At 38.9% G+C, this 14,996-nt stretch overlaps 1 protein-coding gene across 12 annotated transcripts in view; it reads left to right on the forward strand.

The window, feature by feature from the left end:
* Positions 1-14,996, forward strand: part of znf800b (zinc finger protein 800b) — a 33,294-nt gene that overhangs the window by 11,755 nt on the left and 6,543 nt on the right. For 7 of the 12 annotated variants that reach the window (XM_013274686.3, XM_013274687.3, XM_019347114.2 and 4 more), the window contains exons 2-5: positions 3,043-3,154; positions 6,260-6,602; positions 10,981-11,076; positions 12,559-12,702. In XM_013274686.3, the coding sequence (XP_013130140.1) occupies positions 3,098-3,154; positions 6,260-6,602; positions 10,981-11,076; positions 12,559-12,702 (640 nt within the window). In that variant the 5' untranslated portion in view covers positions 3,043-3,097. Of the gene's footprint in view, positions 1-2,392; positions 2,425-3,042; positions 3,155-6,259; positions 6,603-10,980; positions 11,077-12,558; positions 12,703-14,996 lie in introns of those variants that run through there. The other 5 variants (XM_013274693.3, XM_013274692.3, XM_013274691.3 and 2 more) reach the window with 3 other exon arrangements.

The following is a 14,996-nucleotide window of genomic DNA, read 5'->3' on the forward strand; positions in this document are numbered from 1 at the left end:
TAGTGCTTGACTGGTTCATCATTAGTGCTAAAAGTCGGGATCCAGAGATGAAAAGGCGTGCTGTGGTTCTTAATGATGCCTGGCATACTAGAAATTTAAATTCAGGAACAATCTATATATAAAATATCTCTCCCTCTCTCTCTCTCTCTCTCTCTCTCCCTCTCTCTCTCTCTCTCTCTCTCTCTCTCTCTCTCTCCATATGTGTGTGTATGTATGTATATATATGTAGTAGGGCTGTTCGATATAACGATATATATCGGATGACGATATAAAAACATCTATCGTTTCATTTTACGCTATCGTTTGTTTCGTGGTGTCGCAAAATAAACTGTTTACGGCAATATTTTTTCATTATTTTGATGGTCACTGTAGTGGCTATATTAATTTCCTAAAGTTCTCTCTTTCTCTTATATTTAATATAACCACATTACAGACGGAAAAGCGCTTGTTTTTATGCGTTGTCGTTAGCAACAACGACGGTAAAACCACCTCGTGTCCGCTTGTTTATTTTCCACATAAACCTTTCACAATAAAGCTCAAGATCCTGTTGAGACTTTTCAAAATAAACTGAATCACGTGAAAGATGCAGAGTATTTACGGATGAGAAGCAAAAAAGAGCCGTCAGGTGCTAAAAAATAAACCTTAGACTCAAACGTTAGAACAGGCTTTTCCCCGCAGCACGCTGTGTAATAAATACTCACAAAGAAAACAGTGGCCGTTACAACCTATGTCTAAAAATGTATCGTTTCATGCATCAATTAAAACACTCGACTCCAGGTACGCGACGCCCAGCTGGAAACACTTCACGCAAGTCGAGCTGCCCGACATTCACAGAATTTACAGAAAATGTTACATTTTTGTGATTTATATCGTTATTGGACGATAGATGTCTTAATATCGGGATATGAGATTTTGGTCATATCGCACAGCCCTTATATATATATGTATGTATATATATATATATATATATATATATATATATATATATATATATATATATATATATATATATATATATATATATATATATATATATATATACATATATATATATACATATATATATATATATAGCATCACTGCCAGCCTCCCAGAGCAGCAGGTGAGATATATAGCATCTCACCTGCTGTTCTTAACCAGCAGGCCAGGCATAATTTCTGCACCCACTTGAGGTATACTAAACATCTTTTGCATTAGAGGTGTGTTGCATTGTGACATCCTGTGTCACCACACTGTATGTATATCAGCTGTCTTCAAGCCCTTGGTCTTGTAGAAAACACTATAAAACTTTTCAACTAAAAAACCCCATTTCCATTACATGCTTTGTCTCCCTCTGCTGGAGTTTCAGTAGCAGTAAAAGTGTTTCTGAGTGGGGGACATGCCTGTGCATGGGACAGCGTGCTTTGACATTGGCTTTGTCTTGAAGCATTCGGGGCCCCCGCTGCATCTACTGACACAACTGTCGCTGTTTGCCTAATGTCCCTTCCCCAGTAGTTGAAAGTCATAGTGATTAATTTCAGAATATTAGTTTCAATACTTAATAAACTTTGTATAAAGTCTCAAAATCTTCGCTACTACATGTTTGCTTCAGGCATAGAGTCGATGTGATCTAATTTCAGTTGGTGATCTGTGCTTTCCCTTCTTGATATTCATCTAATTTGTTTTGTTTTCTTGCTGTCTCCTAAATCCAAATTACCACAAATTTGGGATACTCATAGTATGTCATAGCCAAACTGCTTCAAGCCACTGTCACTTGCAGCACCTTATTAGTTCAACATTGGACTCTTCATACATTTAAAACTTGTCCTCTGGCAAAAAACAACAAAAGTCACTCTGCAGATTGCAGTGACAGCTAAGACTTCTTGTTGTTAGATCTTATGGCGAAAGATGGCAAATTTTGGAAAAGTATGGTTGTTCAGCATGTGCCTCTGAAGCTGGATGATCTTATGTCAAAAAAATACATCCAGTAATATGGTGTCTAAATGACCACTAGAGGGCAGCAACTCATACTGTTTCACACCTAAATCTGTAATACAAACCTATGGTACTTTGGTATGATACAGAGCAACCAATGAAAAATATCTGCACAGCATCCACAACAATTTAGCACTGCAGTTCTCAGTCTGACTCATAAAGGACTCAAGTGGGTAACTCATTCAAAACCACTGGCTCCTCACGTCCACCAATACAGTTCCTGTATCAAAAGGAAACTTGTAACAAAAAAAAGCCCACTTAAAAGCAGTTTCAGATTCCACACACCCAGTATCTGTATTAGACCTTGTTATGGGTGTGTTTTCTACATGTTATATTGTAACTTATATGGCTGTGTTTAAGAAGTGAAACTTTTTCTCTACCAGGTTTTTTTTTTTTTTTTTTTTTTTTTTACAGATTCTTGATTTGGACACCACAGTGTTGCAAAAATGGGTAAAAAAATGTATTGTATGAACATTTCCCTCTCTCTGTGGGTTTGCTGACTGCACCAATTCTTACTTCAATAGAATTACCTGTGACAACTTATTTGGCTGCAACTGTAAGGTGTTCTTACAAGAAATATATGCTGCATATCAGTTAGGACAAGCAATGTTCATGAGGCAGAGTACTCTGTTACAAATGCACACATAGAGATGGTGCAAATCATGTAGTGTATTGGTTCATGGTAACATGGAAGACTGTTCTCATCAACTTTCTGTAAAACTCCCACATTTTCTGAAGGCTAACGCATGTTCAAGATGATATTAAATGATATTAAATTGGTAGCATTTTATTTAAAGTTTAGATTGTATGACTTACAATTCTTTCACTAGTCTGCTCCACTGATGTTGATAATGTATCATGGTAAAGCTTTGTGTAATCTGCACACAAACAATCCTTTACAAATGTATTGCAACTGTACATCTGTAAACAAGAAAACAGTGCACAGTTAAGATATGAGAAACTATAATTTGTTTAATTCTTTAGACAGCTTTTCATGCTTTAGTGGTTCTTCCAGCAGAAGGTAATTCATTCAGTCCAGTTCTTGGCTCATGTGGAGTGTTGTTGCAGGTTACAGGTGTATGCTGGTAGTGAACGTGTGGGGCAGCAGGCCAGTCTTGGCAGCATGGTGAAGGCCCAGAAGTCAGCTGGGAGGAAGAGCTCTAACTGTCCCCGCAGACAGGTACTGGACAAAAGAAAATCTAACAATGCCTGTCTGATTGTAAAGTCACACTTCATTTATGTTAGACCCAAATGAAACCTAACCTATTATTGAAATACCTCCTGCCACATGTTACAAATTGCACTGGATGTGAGCTAGGGAAAACTTGAATTCTGTCCTTATATATTTCCCTTTAAGTACCTTCTTTTATTTGTCCTGGCCCCTGTCTTGTTTGTGTTTTTTGTAGCATGTGTATTGTGCCTGCAGTCATTACAGTGTGCACTCCCTATGCCACAGCCTTTGCATATGGGAAATAGGGATTGTACAGATACACCAGGTAATACAATCAGTATTTTTATTGTGAAAAAGAGAAAATACATCAGTGATTGTGTTACAATAGAAGCTTATTTACAGTCTAGACATGGCTATTTAGACGGCTGGGCATTTTTGAGAAAAAAAACAGTCAATACGACAAAGTGCAGAGTCTTAGCTTTAATTTGAGTTGTTTTTCATCACTGGGGAGGATATTTTAGGAGCTGTAGCCCTTTACACATAATGCCAACATTTAGTTTACATTTAATTTAATGCCAAACTAAATCATGTTATATGTTCTAGCCTCGCAGTCAATCTCAACACTCTTTGTATCTACACCAGTGAATCTAGTAGGTCTGCCCTTTCAGCAAGTGAAATGCAGCTCAGTCAGGCTGAGATTATGTAACAACGACTCCACGCAAGGACTTTTTTCACCCTGAAAAGCTTTTTGGGTGCTTTGGCCACATGTTAAGGATTATTGTCCCACTGAACGATGATAGGTTGTCTGTTGTGTTTCAGCGCATTTGCCTGAATACGTTTAGCAGTGTTTATCCTTTTTCATCTGTCAGTCATTTAATAATCAAGAAATTCTTGTGTACCAGCTCTACTGACAGCAATGCATGACATCACCATGTTTGAAAAATGAGGTGCTTTACTGAGAGTCATAAGCTGTTCCTTTTATTTCTGCATGTTTGTTTTTTCATAATTTTGACATAGATGCATTGTTGTAGAGTTCTGTTCCAAGAATTCTTGCCAAAGTTTTGTGTGTTTTGGTAAACTGACACTTTATCTTTGTGAGGATTCTGTGTATTTTGCAAGTTTTTTGAAGCTCCACTAAGATCTTCTTTACTTTTTCACTCTTCACGTGTTCATTTTCTTAATAACAGGAAGCCTTACTGCAAAGCGGGACACAAAATATTTAGTAATGTTTTTGAAATTTTGAAATTTGATCACCTTATTAAAGGGGCTTTATCTCAAACATTTCTTTTAGTACTACTGTAAACCCTATTAATATGTAGTTTTCATTATTCTGTTCTGATTTGGTTTGCTGATGCGCAGAGCCCAAGCAATAACCAAAAACTGTAAATGGCCATATACAAATGCAAATCTACAAATCTTCATTAGAGCCCTGCATCTTTTTTTTTGTTGAAGTTACAGACCTCATGATTAAATACCATTCATCGTGTGATTAATGACATATTGCTGTCAATATCCATATGAAAATCAGTCTTGTTAAATAATTATCAGACTGTTTTATCCGTGATTCTTTTGATACCGCTTTCACCTGTTCGTTTTATTCTTTATTCCACATGATATTTTTTTAAGGAGTGGAATTTCATAGCCAGCCCACCTACTCTAATCAGTCTTCTTTCTTGTGCTTTGTGCTCACCACTTTCCATTGAAAATGAATCATGAATAGTTGACTGATTGACTGGCAGATGAATTGAAATTCTAAGTGAATGGTGGCACTCCCTGATGTTTTTTTTTCAGCTCATGATGGTGATTTTTTTCCCTCTTTTTCTTAAAGTAAAAACTTGCTGTGTTTCTTTCTTTCCCTTCATCTTTGCACTTGAACCATTGGTTGAAATAAATCTGTCTGGGTCCACTGGGTTCATTAGGTTTTGTGTGTATTGCACAAATGGGATATTGTTTGGCTATTTTGCAGCTATTTGTTTATGCCATGATATGGCAATGTGTCTGTTTCTCTGTCTTTGTGCCTTAGTGTCCAACTGGCCCACTTGTCCTGTGGTGATGTGCTGTAATGTACTTAATGTGGAGTCATTTATCCCTCTTCAAGGACAGCAGGGACACGAGGAGTTAGCGAGGCAGACACAGACAGAGAGAGAATGAGGATAAATTGGTGGGTGGCAGAGGAGCTAAGATTGGGGACTTGGATAGAAAGGAGGTCTGGTTAAGAGACATAAATACACACACACAGACAAACATGCTGTGTGTGCACACATTGAGGAGTTGATGGGGAGTCACTTATCTGCTGGGGGGTAGCTGTGTGTGACAAGGTTAATGTTCCTCTACAAAATTTCTGGATGCTCAGGAGACATGTGCGCAGAGACGTATACACAGTCAGCTGTTGTGGTCCTTCATTCTGCCCAACAATTGGCATTAATTCAGGACAAGGACAGCTACAAATTGTATTTGTAAGGGGGTCTCTTCTAATTTACTTGTCTATGAATAAGTTTCATATTTTGTGTACATTTTATGTATGAATTTTCAGTCTTCAGTAGGTAACATGTATGATTTCGAACTTGTTTTTATTCTTCGACTCTGCTAGAGTAGCTTTGTAGGATACACTGTTTAAAATAATGTCTTTTTTACTATGTACTAGACCTTGGTGCAGCCCTTTATATTCATCCACTGTCTAAAACAAGCCATTTTATCTCCTTTCCCTTTAAGGTCATTCTCTCTTTTAGCCAACTTTCTTCTAATTGGCTTCCCTTTGCAAACAGAACCTTTTACCAGGGGTGCGTTCCTGAGACGAGCCTGTTAAGTATAAAAAAGATATTTAAAGCTTTTGGCTCATAAGCAGTTCCACATATGCTGGTATCCACCACTGCAGTGGCTTGCCCTTTTACCTACAGTGTTAGTCACTTTCTCTTTGACAGCTACTATCTAAAGCAGTTAAAGATTTTTGGATTTGTCTCCCTCCAGTGGTTGTATATTATCACAGTGGCAGGCAGCAATTTTTGCTGCTACCTACAGTACCCACAGGAGCATGGAGATTACAGTGGCTTTAATTATAAATATAGTCCATTTTATTTGTGTGTCTTATGTTGTCATGTCTGGCTTTCTTCTCAGAGTGGTGTTCAGCCAGAGATGGAGGGAGGCCAACTCCATTCGGACACCCAACATCAACAGGTGCAACCCAGACGTGGAGATCAGTGCTCTGATCAACTCCATCTTCAGACCTCTGCTTCAGCTGAGGCGCTGCCGGTGAAATGGGACCAGAAGGAAACTCCAGTGGATGTTCAGGAAAGGGGCAACTCTGCTGGACAGCACCAGGGTAAGCCTCTGTGGAAGCCCATTCCCCCTCTACTGCCTGAGCCTCATAGGAACAGTACCACTGAGACCAGGGACCAGAGCTGCCAGACTGAGGAGCAGCTTCTGCAGACCAGTGCCTGCAAACATGGTCAGAACACAGGTGAGTATGACTGTTGTGTGCAGACTCAAGCTGTTGCACTTAAGGTTTTGAGTCGTCCGTTTATCCCATTTTCGTGAGCTCATTGTTTGAGGAAAGGGTATGGGGAAATGTAGCGCAACCTTTTGCTTGGGCTCATGGATGAACTGATAGATGTTGCTGGTCAGAGCTACTTTAAGAATAAGTAGCTCTGAATAAGAATAATGTTTATAATAATGTTTAAAAGGATGTTATATATAATAATGTTTAAAAGGACAAAATTCAAAAGGTTAAAGGTCAGCTAAATAAACATCATTATGTTTTGCTAAAACACTTTTCAGGGCAGTGTTTAACACTATAAAAGAAGAGCAGACAAGGCTTTTGTTACCACATTTGGCATTTGGTCTGTTGCATTAGTCTTTTTTGCTTTCCTTCAAGTTCTTCACCAAGTATATTAGTAGTCTGGACAGACATGGCTGTAAACTACAGCATGGCTGGCTGGCATACAACCTCATGGTGGGAATTTTAGTCTTCACTCTGCACTACTCGCTGCCTTGATTCATCCACCTACAGGCTAAAACTGTCTGTCGGCCTCCTGTCAGGGCGCTGGAGTAAGACTGGACTCCAAAGTCAAAGTGAATGGTTTGTTTATACACAGAAAATGGGAACTGCCTTTGGCTTTGAGCACCACTGTGGGCACCACTGGTTAGCTGGAGCTGTCAAATGTTTATGAAAGTTTTATTTGGGAACTGATTTATTACATTAGCTTTTTTTTTGCGTTACTCCTCCATTTGTAATGGAACTTGGAAGTCATTCTGCTGGTGTGAATGGGATTAAATCAATAGGCCTAACAAATAATGTATAGAGAAATGAACACAGTTCTAGTTTAAGAATAAGACTTAACCCTTTATTGATTAACTTGGAAAAAATAGTCCTAATTCTCCACTTAAGATGAGAACTTGGAAAGACTTTCATGGCTAGATTGTGCAGTTGTCACATCTGTCCTGCTTATGTGGTGTGATTACTTTTAGCTAATGTGTTTCATGACCCCAAAACCAAGCTTTTGGCTAGAGTTGTAATTTGTAATACAAGGTTATGAAATCTACTTTTTATGATGACAGATGTTCTGTCTGAATTCTGAAATATTTGCTTTATTCTGTTCTTTTGGTTTGTTAGATGTACCTTCTCTGCCTTTCATTCACAATAGCATTCCTTCTTGTCTCATGTTTTCGGAATAGAAGAGGTGTATTTATGCATCTCACATATGTGTACACCAGGGGTGGGCAATTCCAGGCCCCGAGGGCCGGTGTCCCTGCAGGTTTTAGATCTCACCTTGGGTCAACACACCTGAATCACATGATTAGTTCGTTACCAGGCCTCTGGAGAACATCAGGACATGTTGAGGAGATAATTTAGCCATTTAAATCAGCTGTGTTGGTTCAAGGACACATGTAAAACCTGCAGGGACACCGGCCCTCGGTGCCCACCCCTGGTGTACACTGATACTGTGTTAATGTCATATAGTTCTGGTAGCAATAAAGAAACCCTGCACAGAGATCTGACTCTCTTGCAGAGGGGGATGTGGAGGTCAGAGTGGTCACTAACCTTCACCCCTGGGATTATAGCAGCATACGCAGGGGAGGTGTTGGGGGATGGTAAAGAGGAAAACATGTTCTGTCACACATTAATACATAATCTTCATCTCTATTAAAGCCTCTCACACAGTTGTCATTTACCTTTCTGTCTCTGTGCCTTTCTGCCACCTTCTCTGTGGGTGTATTACACACCTCCACAGTTTAGTTTGTCAGAGCAGAACAACCGCACTGAGACCTATGGATAAGTGGTCTGGGTCCAGTTCATGAAAAACTCCAGAGCAGTTTGTTTACAGTTAAAATGTGATCCAACCTCAGTCCGATGAAGTGTGAAATATCACCCAGATATACTGTTTAGAGAAATTCTCCATGTTATCAAGAACACAGTACCTTTTTCATTTAGTTTTATTGCTCCTGCCCCAGCAACATCTAGCCAAAAAGCAGACTCAATGGTCTCACTTGGTTCACTTGGAGTTTGCTTGGGCTTTTTCTCTGTGTGAAAAAACAAGCTTACAAACTCATGAAATAATTCAGATCAGAGTAAACCGACCACAGTTACACCACTTTCACACTTGAAACATGTACGCAAAACAGGTCTACTCAAGGTGTGTATGGCATTTTGAGTAGACCTGCCTCCCAGTATTATAGAAACTTCTTAAAAATAGACAATTGATAACTAGATGAAAGCAATGTGATAACTTTGTATTGTTTATAAACATGCTGTTTAAAAATGAAATATTGATACCACTATTGCACATGTGAAATAATTATGTAATTGTTCTTTTTGTTTGCTTTTGTTAAAGTTATACTATAGACTATATTTTTAATTTAACTTGATAAAAAAAAGACAAAAGACAAAACGCTTTATCACATTTTTTTTAAAGATTTCTATACATATCACAGTAATGTTGTTGCCTTGATGCATTTTAATCACAGTAATCATGACTTCAAAATCTGACTGCCCTAGTTGGCATTAAAATATATTGTACCAGTGCAAAATTTTTAAACATCAGCTTCTGAATTCCAACATGACATTAATTAACGTCATCTTGGAAATAGCAGAGCTTTCCACAAATTAACAGAATGCCAGTCAAAAGGTACCGCTACAATCTCCAAGATACACAAATGGTAGTTTATGGGCTGTAATATATGTGCATGCTTCAGAGGGAGACAAACAGTGGGTATTTGTCACAGCTGGAAGCAATGATAATGTTTTATTTGGAGCCTTGTGGTAGCCATTGCTTTTACAAACTGCTCTTTTGTTGCAGTAGAAATAATGTTCTCAATGGCATCTTATTTTTTGAGGTGATAACAGGGTGTGTGGTGGTGTATGTGAAGGTAAACACCCCTGTGGTTGTTTGTATCCCCATCTCAGATTGTATTGATGTAAAAAAAAAAAAATTGTTCATGGAATACAAAAAAATTATTACATACAAAATAAAAATTATGCCCTCATTCTACCTTTTATTATAGAGGAGGTAGGATGAGGGCACTTTACCTACCCATAAGTCATTTCAGTAAACCACTGCAGGTCTTTCAGCCACAGTCAGCTTCTATCAATAATGCAAGAACCAAAGCTCTGCTCCTGCTATGTTATATTTAATGTTTTATACAAAGGAAAACTAAATTTGTTTGACTCTGAGACCAATAAGTTCAAACTTCTTTCTTTCCATGAATGTGTGCTGATTGTGTTTATTGTGTTGTGGCACAGGATGTTGTGATCACTAATGTGTGATCCTAATGATGCATTTTTTTTTAACAAAAGATGACAATGTTTGTTTATGGTTCATCCAAAATGACCACAGGTTTTGAATTGAAGTAATTGTATAAAAAAAACAAACAAAAACAAACTTATTGTCTGAAAATTGTTTAAAAAGCTTTAAAAAGTTTTTTGTTCAATCAATAACAAACAACTATTATCACAAAGGCCAATAAATAACACTGTGGCGACAAATTTGATCTTTCATGCAGGTAGAAAAATATCTGATTTACACTTTTTTTTAAACTTGTTGACTAGTACTGTTGCATTGAGAGTGAACATGAATCAATTCAACTTGCATGAAAACAAGAGAGGAGCAAAAGACAAGTGTCTCACTGTATTATATGACAATTGAGTGAATGATTACATGCATTAAAGGGAAGCTAGTGCAAAAGCTGGTACATAAGTCAAACAAAACATTAAATCCCTCCCATGATCAGGATTGCTGCTTTCTAAGTCTACATCCTCCAGTAATTGAGGTCATGCATAAGCAAAAAATATTCTCCAGTGCACGTCAGTAAATTTCGCCATGTTCCTCTTTTGGCAGATGTGTGGCACTGTGCTAGACCCAATTTGGAGTATCCAATCCTTTGCTGGTGCCGAACTCTGTTGGAGTCGGCACAAAAATTTGCCAGCAGCACGTCTCTGCCCTCCCACTGCACGTTTTTCATCACTCCCACTTGAGCTGTAGTCCTCTGAGCAATCCCTGCAGAGAGATTTCATTTGTAAAGGGTGTTTTTTCATTTACACCCGTGTCCTGTGTTTCCTTTCCGTTATAATGCTGATCCTAGAAGGCAAAGATGGAAGGCATGCTTTCTCATTGTGTGTGTGTGTATTAGAAGGTAATGATTTCAAAATGAATCACTATCCTGAACAGACTTCATTGTCTGACTCTGATTGTATTTGCCCTTTAAGCACTGGCATTGGCAATATACTTTGTTCCCACCAGCTCCTCAGAATTTCTAGGTGATGCTTTATTTCTCAGTGGCTTTCATACTCTGTTGTAATTACATGCTCACTTTAATAAAATGCTCTCTCTCTCTCTTTTTAGGTCTCTGTGTGGAGCCGGGTGATCCTCCTCTGCTCCAGCAGCCTCTGCAGACCTCCAAGTCTGGGATTCAGCAGATAATTGAATGCTTCCGTTCTGGTTTGTGTTTTCTTATTGTCCTTCATTTCATTCTTATTTATGAACTCCTGTCATTGCTCCCTTCTTTCAGTTGAGTATGTGTTGACAGTTTTCACAATGGAGTGCCACAAGAAATTGTGATCTAATCCCAGCAACACAGCAGCAGGATTGCCATCCTTTATACCACAAATTTTATTGATTGCTAATTTGTTTATTTAATAGATTCATTGTTTAGTCTGAAAAATATCAGCAAATTGCTACATTGAAAAGATGCAACCCTGAACTGGATAAGGAGTTAAGAAAAAAGGATCCCTCTTTTCCATCCGTCTTGCACTTCTTGATTCCTGAAGCCATGATTATGCTCTCTTGCGGACAAGGACATGAACAGCTGTAGACACCTTGGTCAGTCTGCTTGAAGCCTGCCTGAAAGGCACATATGTAGGTGGTGTATTGCAATGTAAAGTCTCCATATCTGATGACAGTGAGCACCTATTAGCTGGTCTTCCTTTGCCCAGCAGTGCTTTACGGTTCCTCCTGGGTCTTCCCGAGGCTATATAACTATAAAACATCTCCAGTGATTTCTGGGTCTACCCCCAGTTCTCTTCCCAGCTGGGAATGCTTGAAAAGCTTTCCAGAGCTCATGCCCATAGGTGAAGGTTGAGACACAGCTCGACTATTAAATCCAAAGCTTTTCCTTCCAACTAAGTCTCTTAAAACAAATCAACAGTACAATACAATAATCATCAGTATTCAAAATACTGTAGATTATGTTTCTGTTGAAATAATGATTATTCTGCCTCATCATGTACCTCTAAATTGTAAGCTCACTGTGGTTATGCCTTGCTGTTGTAATCCATGCCACTACACATATAGTTCTGAGCCATTGGCAGAGGGCAGGGGATAAAATGAAGTGGCAGGTGTGTGTGTGTGTGTGTGTGTGTGTGTGTGTGTGGTCTTGACATATGTGTGAGTCATCTTAACAGTGTTTACTCTGATTTTTACATAACATAAATGTGTCTATGTGCATATATGTATGGACACATGTAAATTAAATTTCCAGGAAGGTGCAGCAATGCGTCACATACCCAACAAAGCGCTGAACAGATGCACAAATGAAATGAATGCTGAATGACAGTTTTTGAAAAAGTAAAAGTAATGAAAGGAGTGTAGTCCTTAAAACAAAGACTTCATTATTATTATCAGAAATCCTTTAAAAGAACAAAGTACTAATTCCAGGGATTATGATATCTATCACAGTTACCCTACAGGGTTTTCATGCATACAGGAACTTATCATTCCTCTGTGATTAATCCTAATTTTCTATGCGGTGTCTTATATCAAGATATAATACAGAGTCTTAAAAAAGTGAAAAAAATATAAATGAATTCAAATTTTGTCTAATAAAATGTCCTTCAGCATGGTGATGCTGCAGCCAACCTACGCTTAGGACTTTTGTTGAAGATACTGTATCTGTGCTTTTGACTCCGTATATTTTTGTTGCAGGCACCAGCCAGCTAAAACACATGCTGCTAAGGGAGGTGGACACCATCTTTGAGTGTAAACTGTGCCGCAGTCTGTTCAGAGGCCTGCCCAACCTCATCACACATAAGGAGTACTATTGCCTATCACGCCTGCCTGAATCTGATGGTCAGTGACAACGTGCCTAAGCATGCAGACACACATTCATCAACATGTCTGGAATACACCTTCATGATCCAAATTCTGCTGAGAAAGCCCTGAAAAGAGCAGAGAAGATGCCCGAAAACTCAATAATAAAATCAATCGGTACAGCAAGAACTGGGGACAGACCTTTTGTGAAGGCTGGGGGCATTCAAATTAAGTTGTTAACACCCCCAGACAAACTGTAAGTCCCTGGATAAAGCAGGGATCAAACTTCACTTCAGCTTGGGCCCCATAAATCCCTGAGGTTACCCACACACAGACGCCCTTGGCAAGGGAAAAAAAGCCTCTGATTTCTTTAACGTCGCCTTCTGCTTCTTTAAATTTGACTTTCTCTCACTCCCAAGGTTCCTTTACTCTCTTTCATGCCATCTGTCTCATACTCATTATTGTCTCTGTCTTTGTACACACAAACCCACATCCCATTGCACATCTATCCATCATGCAGTTTCTCCTCTCGTACTACTAAGCAGAGTGACTTTGATCTCGCACCATTTGTTTTATCTACTCCTCATTAGCCATAGTATGCGTCCACGTCTCTTTGCTTTACAAGAGGAAGGAGGCTCCAAGAAAAGATGTACACTAAGAAAGTCTTCAAGCAATTTCTCCGTTAGCTTTCTCTGCTTTCTTTTAAGAAACAGCTGTGTTGGTATGAACAGTCAGTTATATTATTTACCTTGTAAAAAAAAGCCTTTTAATTGTATCTGATCTTCATCTGCTTTTTGATCTGTGCAGCAGTAAGTACAGCTTTGTTTTTGTTTTTCCTAAACGGGAGTCTATCAACTAAGGTTTTTAGTGTATTATATTAGAAAATGACTCATTCATACTTGTCCAATACAGGTATGACCCATGATGCACTACATAACTGTGCAAGACAACCCTACAGTGCAGACACTGACCTCATGATTACATTGCCAGTAGGGATAACAACCACAGAGGTAGACTTTACAGTAACAGCTCTGGTAGCTATATAGTGTGTATAAATATACCAGAGGATAACATACATGGTTATGCCAAAGAGCGTAAAGTTCCTTGTGCCATTTAAGGTGGCGGTGTATGTCAGAATGTAGATCTAGTGAAGTATTTTAGTTTATAGCAGAGTTGTCAAACTCCAGTCCTCGAGGGCCAGCATCCTGCTTGTTTTAGAGATATCCCTGCACTGCCTGCTGCTGATTACCTAGTTTAGATGTGCTTTGCCAATAAGAAGCTACAAGGGCAGGTTAGTTGGAAAACAAGCAGGACAGCAGCCCTCGAGGCCTGGAGTTTGACACCTGTGGTCTAAAGCATGTCCATACAGTGTAGACATACTAGAGTGTAAAATATGACTGAGTGAGCGCAGCCTGTGTTCAGTCTCTTGGTGCAGTGAAGGGGCCCCAAGCTTTGAGGAGGCTTACTGCCTGGGAGAGGAAGCTATTTCAGTGTCTGGGAGTGTTGGTTTGGATGGTCAGATATGCCGGACAGCAGAGCAGTGAACAACTGATGGGAGGGCTCTGTAGACCAGATACAATGTTCATTGCATAGTTCTGTAAGTGGTAGGGCCACAATGATCATCTCTGCTGTCCTTATAATCCACCTGAGGGACTTTAAATCAGTTTTGTTGCAGTTCCCATACCACACAGTGATTTATAAGAATAAAATAAGGGCTTTATTATTGTTGAGAAAACCCTAGTCCTGTCAAGAGTAAACATTTGCATTTACTTGAAATAAAATACTCTTTGTGGATAAGGATATGTGCCAATCTAAAGTTGCACAGAGACGGTGTTTTGTAGCCCTGCGCACCCTCATCCGTTCACTACATAACCTGAATCACATCAACCACTCTACACTCCAACAGTATTAAATGTTGTTTCACTCTCTCCTCTTTTCAGTAACACAAAAGAAAATTAAAGAGAAAAGCTGGTTGGCCCCTGTGAGATTATTTTGTCTGTTTAGATTTGGGCACTTTTATCTGATGCCTTTGCACAATTTGCCACAGGTCAGAGATTTTAAATGAATACAATGACTGCTTCTGTTTCTCTTTTTAATAGTATAATGTAGCAGCCCATTAGGCCAAATTGCAGTCTTTCAGGTGATGGCATTACAGCTGAATGAGGATCATTTTCCACTAATTAAAATCTTTTCATTTTGGGTTACCTTGTCTTCATGATATTCAAATATCCTTTCTAAATGGTGTTGTCAGTAAAACATGGCTCTGTAGTAACCTCATGTGAGCACAGCCGGTATTAGCATTTTATTTTTAGCAAGGCAAATGTTTTCATGAC

Source organism: Oreochromis niloticus, linkage group LG17 (genome assembly GCF_001858045.2).
Source record: "Oreochromis niloticus isolate F11D_XX linkage group LG17, O_niloticus_UMD_NMBU, whole genome shotgun sequence".
Lineage (NCBI taxonomy): Eukaryota > Metazoa > Chordata > Actinopteri > Cichliformes > Cichlidae > Oreochromis > Oreochromis niloticus.